The sequence below is a fragment of the Bactrocera oleae genome, chromosome 4 (genome assembly GCF_042242935.1).
Source record: "Bactrocera oleae isolate idBacOlea1 chromosome 4, idBacOlea1, whole genome shotgun sequence".
Taxonomy (NCBI): Eukaryota; Metazoa; Arthropoda; class Insecta; order Diptera; family Tephritidae; genus Bactrocera; species Bactrocera oleae.
Window position 1 is genome coordinate 5,975,023 of NC_091538.1, and position 9,797 is coordinate 5,984,819.

The window sequence follows — 9,797 nt, forward strand, 5'->3', positions numbered from 1 at the left end:
TCTTGTATTAAATAACTTCTATTACGAACGTCTGTAGCTAGACACGCAATTTCTTTGTCATTTTTGTGGGTGTGTTTATACTCTATTTAAATAGCCTCAAATCGCTAGCTTGCGTGTCTTGGCCCAATCGAGGCATGACCTCACCCAATAGAGATTTTATAGCTAAAGAAAATTGTTTCTTCAACTGACAGGTCAATAGCGTATAAGGATATATCAAATGGCATAGTACTTCAGTGTCAGTTACTCAGTGTTAGCGAGGAAGCGAGAAAAATATTGAATTTGTATACTGATTTTGTTTCGAAATATTTTGAAAATTGAAAAAAATTTGCGCTGAACAAAAAAAAAAGTTATTAAAATTATTTTTAAAAAAATTTTATATTTAAATTTTTTTTAATTTTTTAGATTATTTAATTTTTGTTTGTTATTTACTAATTAGTGTCTAAAGAAATATATGAATTTTGAATTTTTAAATTTTTTTATATATGAATTAATTAATTTTTTTTCTTATTTAATTTAATTTTTATTTTATATAAAATTTTTTTTTCTTCTTTAATTAAATTTTTTTTTTTAAATTTATAATTAAATTTTTTTTTTTATTTATAATTTTTATTTTTTATTTAATTATTATGGTATTTATTGATTAATTTGTGGGCATAATAAAGCGATTCAATGTATAATTATACAGAGATATATTACTGAGCTCAACCGATTTGTCAGTAATAGCAAAAATTTCGTTGCATACGCATTTTCCGCCGCCAACTAGTCTGCTGAAAAGTGTTAAGCCAAGCCTATGCAAAATTACAGTTAACTCAAGTTGCTCGCTTTTTTTCATGTAGCAAAAAATGCTCTTTTGTAATTTTAACTCAAAATTACTTGCAACTATCGAAATATTTTGCATCATACAAAAGGGTTACTTTGTTTATTTATGTTTTTTTAATTACTTTTTTATGTAAATATTTTTCAATAAAAAGTGTTTACATCAGCCGAACGAGCCCCTTATGGCGTGGTTTATTATTGTTTTACTTGTTATTTTTTCTTTTATTTATTCTTTTACTGCTTTTCGCGCTTAACTACGCCGTAACTTATTGCATTTTGACACCTTTGTTTTTGTTATTGTTTACATGTGACTACTTATTGCACTATGCCAATTCTATAAAACAAAATTAATGGCAAAGAAATATGAATCCCTTTGCTGATGCAAACTGCTCCACATTGTTTAAATTTTTTCGCTTTTTGAATTTATAATTTTTTTTAAATTAATTTTTTGTGGAAGTAAAATCACGGCCTCATTGTTTTGGGCGTCATGTGACAAATATTTACGCTAATGTAATTAGCTGCTTATGCGACTACTACAATATTTAATTTTTATAATTTTTTTTTTATTTGTCTTATGTTTTCAAGAAAAAAATCATGTGTATATTTTTTGTTATTTTTAGTCAATTTAGCAAAAATGTTACATTTCTTTGATATTTTTTTTTTTTACTTTTTATAATTATTATTATTTTTTGTTTTGAAATTCAATTACCCAGTCACATGTTGTCGTAGGACTTGTCAATTCTGCCTCTCTTTAGGTATTAGCAGCGCACAAAACAAAATATTTTCATATATATTTTATTTTAGTTTTTTCTACGCTACAGATTTGCAAAGTGCATATTAGGCAAAAATAAATATTACTAAACACACAAACAACTTGCAAGCACATTATTATGCTGCCAAACTTCTATAAAATGCAATAAAATTTTAATTTGGAATCTTTTATTTTTTGCGCGCTGTATTTGCAGGACAAAAGTTATAACTTGGCAAAAGGGAAAATGGTAATTAAAAATAAAAAAAATTAAACAATTTCTTTAAAATATTTTTAAGCGTAAAATATAGTTTGCTGCTGCTAACTGTTAGAGGTAGAAGTAGTTGTTTGTATTGGTAATTGTTTTCTGGTGTTTAAAGGTATTTTAAGCTCGGAAAAATAATTAAATATGTGATGAATTTGTAAATGCAACTGATAATTTTTTTTTTAATTTGTAACTGGTTTTATAACATAAATTATAAACTCAATTTTGAGTATGATTGATATACCAAAAAATATTGTCAACAATATTTAAAAAAAAAAAAATTATATAAAAACTTTGTTGCATAGTGTAAAATATTATTTGAAATTTATTACTTATTGGTGAATAAAATAGGATTTATATTTATTTGAAATGATATTATATTTGATTTTTTTATAAAAAAATTGTGTATGTAATTTTTAAGAATAAGAATTATTTATTGATTTCCTTTAAACACCGTGCAACTCTTAATAAATACAGAAACTGTTATGCGAGCGTATGCGAAAATAAAAAAAAATGTTGTATAGAACTTAAGAGTGAAAACAAACATTGGCTACTAATAAATAGTAAAGTAAATTTCTTAATTAAGCAAAAATTAATTATAGCATTGAATACAATTTTCTTAGTTCTCAGTTTACTTTAGTTAAATTTGACTAGACTGCATTGACTAATTGAATTGAATCAATTAAATTAAAAAATTTGCTTAATTATTGATTTAAGTATACAAATTAAATTTAATTAATTGTGTTAATTTAATTTAAATGGATTTTTCAATCTTAATTGATTAAATTAAGGAGAATAAATTTTAAATATTACAGTGAATCAAATTAAATATCGAACAATTGTTGTGAATAACTTTCAAAAAAATTATTTATTTGTTAATTTTAATGATATTATTAATTTTATCTAATTGTCTAAATTATAAGGCTGTGAGGCGCTTATAGTTCTATACAATAATTTTTTTTTTAACTAAATGTCGTCGTAATTATGTAATAATTTGAACTTAACTGAAAGTATTGCCTACTTATAGGCGTAGGCCGTCGATTTGTTCACTTTTACTTTTATTCATTCATTTGAATTTTTTTCTATTTTGTTTTTAACCACGAAATCACTAACATTTGCATACAATATGTACTAACAACATAATATCATACAATTTCATAACACACAACAATATTTAGAGATCATACAATTTTATTTTATATAATATATATGTTTTTTTGTTTTTGCATAACACAATATCTACATTTCAATACAAAAAAAAATCACTTTTCTAAATAATTTTTTTTTATTTATTTATTTTTTGGCATGTATTTGTTTGTTAATTTAAATAGTTTCAACTTTGAAGTAATTTCCGAATTAATGTATACATCTTTTATATCTTTTTGAATTGTGATAGGTGCTTCACTTATGACAACAATAATCGCAATAGTACCGCAAGTCCGACACCGGAACTCAAATTGGATTTGGATGATAATTTATTGTGGAATGCAGAGGGTACACGCGGCATGCAGGTGAGTTGTTGAGATTGACACTTAATTTTTGATTACTTAATTATAATTATTTTTTAAACTAAATTTTTTAATTATAATAGCATTCTTTAATTAATTTTAATTTTTTTAAATGTAAATATAGTTTTTTTTTAGTTAATTACCTAATTAATTATTAATTAATTACTCCTTAATTATTATTTATAAATTAATTACTGTCAATTATTATATTCTTGCAAAAATTGGATTAAATTGAAATTAATTATTGCTTAATTACTGCTTAATTATTATTTCTAAGTTAATTAGTACTTAATTAGTATATATAAATTAATTACTACTTAATTACATGCTTTAAAAATCTAGATAATTTTTTATTAATAATTGATTCATTACTTCTTACTAAATAATTTACTACTTAATTATTACTAACTTATTACATGGTTTAAAATCTGAACAATTTTAATTAAGTTTTGTTTCATTACTCCTTACTTATTACGTATATATTATATTTTGCTTAATGATTACTACCTTATTACACTCTTTAAAAATCTAAATAATTTTTAATTATTTATTAATTAATTGCTCCTTAATTATTACTTATATAAATTAATTACTACTTAATTATTATTAATTTTTTATATCATTAAAATTTTCAACTAAATTTTTGAACTCTTCCGCATTTTCAGTTTCAATATTCCGCAAGTATTTTGGATGATCCCGAATTGATTGCGGGCAAGCACCGCACTTTGCTCACATTCACCTCATACATGACATCGGTGATCGATTATGTGCGTCCATCGGACTTGAAGAAGGAATTGAATGATAAATTCCGTGAGAAATTTCCACACATACAATTGACGCTGAGCAAATTACGCAGGTGAGCGCAAATAAACAACTGTAAACTTGTATAAGTTGCTCACTAAATTTTTGTTTTTTGTTTTTGTGCCACTCAACAGCATCAAGCGTGAAATGCGTCGCATCAACAAGTTGGACAGTCGCATTGATTTGGTCACTATATCGCAAGCGTATGTCTACTTTGAGAAATTGATCTTGGCCAATCTAATCAACAAGAGTAATCGCAAGCTATGTGCAGGCTCTTGTCTGCTACTCAGCGCCAAAATGAACGATGTCAAAGGTGAATCGCTGAAGAGCCTAATTGAGGTGTGTATGAGTTGAAATTAATTGCGCAATAAACTAATTTTTTTTTTTTTTTTGATACTTAATTTAATGTTTTCTTTATCACCAGAAAACCGAGAGTGTTTTTCGTGTGAATCGTAAGGAACTCATCGCTTCAGAATTCGCCGTGCTTGTGGCATTAGAATTCAGCTTGCATGTACCCATGCATGAAGTATTGCCGCACTACCAGCGTTTGCTCTACGAATCCTAGAATTGGCCAAAACGCTTTGCTGAAAAGCGCTTGGTTGCGGTGACATCGCGTTATTACTTTCGGCATCGCAATAGCAGTAAGAAATGAATGCGGCAGGAAATGTATGTGGCAAAGGAAAATGGAAATTTATGGGCGAAATAATGTTTTAGTGCAAGCGATTTGCTGCATGCTCTGAACTTTAATAAAATAAACGAATTGATATTCAATTTGTGTGTGTGTGTTAGCTGTATGCAATTTACGCGCGACAGTTATTGAAATATGAAAATTTCGCATATAAAAAGATGAAAAAAATATAACAAGATTAACTTTGTAGAAAAAACTTTTGTAGTGACAAAATATTAACACACAATGATTTTTAACAAAACGAAAATTTGTACTTAAGCGCTAAGAGAGCAAACAAAAAACATTTTTTATAGCAAATAAGTTAGTAAAATAAGCATTTTGATTAAAATTTGTAACACTTTATAAGAGCGAAAGTAAAAATTAACGTTTGCTGCAGAGAAAAGAAAGTTTTTACAATTATTTTGATTAATTATGCATTTTTGACTTTATTATGACTACTTTAAATTAATTGTTTTATGGCGTGTTGATTATGTTATTTTCTAAAGCTTTGATTATAATTCTTTTCTGAAGATTTGTTTATATATGTACATATGTTTTAAGCGTGCACGGTGATATTTTAAGTTTTATATATTTTTGTTCCGCAATAGTGGTCGAAAGTTTTTTTTTTAATATATATTAATGTACGTTAATGTCTAAAGCATCAGTCAACCATTTTTCCAACACAAAAACTGTTTTTAACTTTTATTTATATTTTCTTTTTACATAAATTTAAAAAAGTGCTCTAATGCTATTTAACTAAAATTCGTGTGCTTTTGACACGACGTTGGCCACAAGTTTTTTAATTTTATGAAAAAAAGTAAGATTCATCTATATATGTATGGAAAAAGTTAATTTTAAACTTTAAATTTTATTATTAAATTTTTGTTTTAATTTAACCTAAAAATATTAATTTTATATTAAAGTTAAACATTTTTTTTTAGTTAACCTGTAAAGAACTTTTTTAATTTAATCTAAAAATATTTTTTTTTAATTTAACCTAAAAATGTTTTTTTTTAATGTGATCTAAGCATATTTTTTTTTATTGAACCAAATTTTTTTTTTTAATTTAACCTAAATTTTTTTTTTTAATTTAACCTAAAAATATTTGAATTTTTTTTTTTTTAATTAAACGTGAAATGTTTTTTTAAATTTCATTTTAACCTCAAATTTTTTTCTCTGAGCAAACGTATATATTTACATGTTATATTAGCAATTAAAATACATTAATACATAATATACATAAATATATAACTACATCTAAATTAAGTGAACAATGATCCAAAAATGTTTAGATAACAAAATACAAAAGCTTTTAAAAAGTAAACGAAATTTAACTGAGAATTAATGCAATACAAATGCTTTGCAAAAGTGAAAAGAATACTAGTAAAATTGTGTTTGTGTCAATAATACTTTGAAAATACAAACGAAATTTAGCAAAATATAGCTGAGTCCAACTTTTTTCCAAAGTAATTTTGAAAAAATGCAACAAAATTTCAAAAAACAAGAAAAAAGATATCTTTGGGTCTATAATTTTTATAAAATTTAACGAAATTGAAAAAATAATAATATATTTACGTGCATTAACAATTTTTTGGTAAATTTAACGTAATTTTATAAATCAAAGTAATTTTGGAAAATGGAAAAAATTTAAAAATTAATATCTTTGTGTTTATAATTTTAGAAAATTCAACGAAATTTAAATAAAATAATGTCAAAAATGTGTTTGGAAAATTGCACAAAATTATTTAAATAATATATTTACAGCAGAAATACTTAAAAAAGAAATGTACGAAATTTATTAAAAACGTAATTAGAAAAAAATAATTCAAAGTTAGTGGTAATTATTGCAAAAGAATGCACATACTATTAAAAAAAAAAATTAGATCTAAAAAAGTTATTGTAGCAAAATTAATAGAAATTAATAAATAAACTAAGAAAAAATTAAATTTATTTTCGGGAACGCAAAAAACTGTAAAAAATGCTTAAAGGAAACGTTGCGCCAACTTGCCAAACAAAAAAATTGATCTATAAAGCAAACGAATTTTCGATTTCGTGCAAAAAAATTGAGCTATAAAACACTCGAGTTTTCGATTGTTTATAACTGTAAGCCTTACTTGGCACTTTGCTTGATTATCAAAGTTTAAAATTGAAAATTCACTTAAAATATTCATACTCATTTAATTAATTCAAATAAAGCAACTCAAAAAAAGTGAATTTCGCGTAAAAGCTGCAAGTTAATTTAAATAAAATTTAATATAATATTTTTTTAACATAAAAATTTGAATGATTACTTAAAGCAAGCATGCTATTAAAATAATAAGTATCAAACTATTAGCTACTCATACATACATTTATATACATATAAACCTATATATTGATTGCTAGCATAAGGCTTTCTTAACATTAAACTCAAAAAAAAAATATATTCAATACATAACCAATCGTATTTAATGCTGCGAACACATGCTTACTTAATATTATGCGACGGCGTTTTGATATTTGTATGTAATTAAGCTTAACTGTATAAAGTTCATGCAATGTAATTAAAATTTGTGCGTGAGAGCAGAGCGTATGTGCCACACTTGCAAGTTATATAATGTATTTGTATTGTAAAGTACCTACATATGTATTCGCATATTTTTTATGTAAGAAATATATAATTTAGGTTTTTTTCTATTAAAATGCTTTGGTTCGCACCCGAAAAAATTCAATCAAAAGAAAAATTATTGACATTTACATATGTATGCATATCAAATACTTTAATGCATACAACAAAAGCAATAGAGAACTTTTTTTTAACAAATTTCAACATTTTTTGACTGAGTTCTGAAACTTTTAAAGCAAAAGTAAATTTTTTTTTAAAGCATATTATAATTTTTTTTATAGCAGATTTTACATTTTCTAAAAATTTTCTTAAAAGCATATAATAATTTTATTTTAAAGAATTCTATAATTTTATTTAAAAGCATATTAAAAAATTTTTTTAAGCAGATTATATACTTAAATATATGAAAACATACAATATGTTCGGTTTTGGTGCGAGTTTTATATGCGTTTTGAGCATTAATTTTGTGTCTACTTTTATTTACATGTATGTATATATAAACTTGTACTTAGCTATTTATAACTTTAAGTTAGCTTATTTTGCTCAAACATATTTTAATCAAATGTTAATAATTTTATTGTGAGTTATAAATATATTTTTTTTTTTACAAAGAACATATTTTTCAAAATAAAAAGACATATATCTATTATGAAAGTTGTTTTGTTTATTTGGTAATTAGATTATTATTATTTAGAACTTTAATTTAGAATCCACGGTTTTATATATTATACTATAAGCTCTGTTCTATAAATAAGCTTTTCGAGCGCTTGAAAGATTTCTTTTGAATTATAATAAATAAAAATGTATATTTTTTAAAATTCAGCGTACCTAAAAGAGGTATGTTTTGCTTTTATAACAAAGAACTTCGAAAAGAATTTATAAAGGAAAATGTTAGCTAAACAACAGTATAAAAAGTAAAAAATCGAAGCATACCCAAAGGAGCAGAAGCGCAGCAATGTGTGTGTGCGTGTTATAAAGCAAATTACTCGTTACGCAGTATATAATTAATATTAGGTGTAATACAAAAACAGTATTTAAACGTTTTTTTTTTCTTTTAAAGGATTAGGCCAGGTCAGTCTAGAATTTTCAAAACATCGATTGTTTTTTTTTTTTGGCTTAAAATACAATTTAGAGTTCTAAGACGATTTTACACTTGGTAGAACAATGATGAAAAAGTTTTCTGTCTATTATTTTTTGTTATTGAAGCGTTCGGACCACTATAGAATATAGCTGCCATACAAACTGAACGATCGGAATAAAGTGCTTGTATGGATAGCTTTTTCATTTGACGAGATATCTTCAGGAAATTTGACATGAGGTATTTTCTAAAGTAATGGTGTAATATGCGAAAAAATTGTTCAGATCGAGTCACTATATCATATAGCTGCAATACAAACTGACCAATCAAAATCAAATTCTTTTATGGGAACTTCGTCTTTTGTTAAGGGTATTATAGCTTCAGTGCAAACAAAGTTAAAGTTTTTATTTATTATTACGATTTCCTAGAAACACCGTTAGCCATAGCGGCCCTCGCAAAATAAATTGTCAAAATTTGCCCTTCTTAAGACCGCTAGACTAACCAAACTTTTTAATGCAGTAATATTTAAAATATTCTTGAATCCTAGACAAAATAGACATATGTATTTGCTTTTTTCTAAGTGCTTTCTTTCGAGAAGTGTACAATAAAGTAGCATGACATAACACAAAAAAGTCATGCTAAAAATGCCATATTTTACAAAGCCACTTTCATTTTAATATTTAAGTTAGATAATCAAAGCGTTTGATGTCATAAAATACGATTTCACGTGCAAAATAGTTAACATTAAGAATATGTATTGAACTTCTGAGATGCCACACCAAAAATTGAATTCAAATGCTTCAAAAGTACTTCAAAAGCAAAAGCGGATGGCGCTGAAAGCAAGAAAACTTGCCTGAAGTCGCAAACGTAGTATGTGGTTGTGCACATGTATGCATGAATGTGTGTAAAGTGAACGCCACTGAGTGCTCCACTGCATTTACACATACGTTTGTGTGTTTGTATGTATGAATAAAGGTTTGGAGCACTCAAAAATTTAATACGAAATCTAAGCGTTGAGCCAAAAAGGGCGCCACGCACACTGCCTGCAACAGCAAATAGCCGTGTATGTGTGTATATGTATTTATATACTTATATTTATATACTTTTATATGTACAGTGCTTAGAAGTGAATTTATGAGCACTTAACAAGCGCGGGGGGAATGACCGGAGCATACACCCAAACCGGCAAGCAAATGCACTATGACTTTGATTGTATCTTTTGGGTTTTGTTTCGTGTTTTCAGCTGCTTGTTTGTTAACCAAATCTTATGATTTTGAATATTTTAATATTAGTTTGGGAGTTCTGTCTT

At 25.5% G+C, this 9,797-nt stretch overlaps 1 protein-coding gene across 2 annotated transcripts in view; it reads left to right on the plus strand.

The window, feature by feature from the left end:
• Positions 1-8,064, plus strand: part of LOC106626909 (CDK5 and ABL1 enzyme substrate 1) — a 46,435-nt gene extending 38,371 nt beyond the window's left edge. Inside the window, exons 5-9 of one of the 2 annotated variants that reach the window (XM_070108515.1) lie at positions 1,782-1,814; positions 3,226-3,340; positions 4,003-4,193; positions 4,273-4,477; positions 4,563-8,064. In XM_070108515.1, the coding sequence (XP_069964616.1) occupies positions 1,782-1,814; positions 3,226-3,340; positions 4,003-4,193; positions 4,273-4,477; positions 4,563-4,703 (685 nt within the window). In that variant the 3' untranslated portion in view covers positions 4,704-8,064. The remainder of the gene's footprint in view (positions 1-1,781; positions 1,815-3,225; positions 3,341-4,002; positions 4,194-4,272; positions 4,478-4,562) is intronic. The other variant, XM_070108516.1, reaches the window with a different exon arrangement.
• The last annotated feature ends 1,733 nt before the right edge of the window (positions 8,065-9,797 follow it).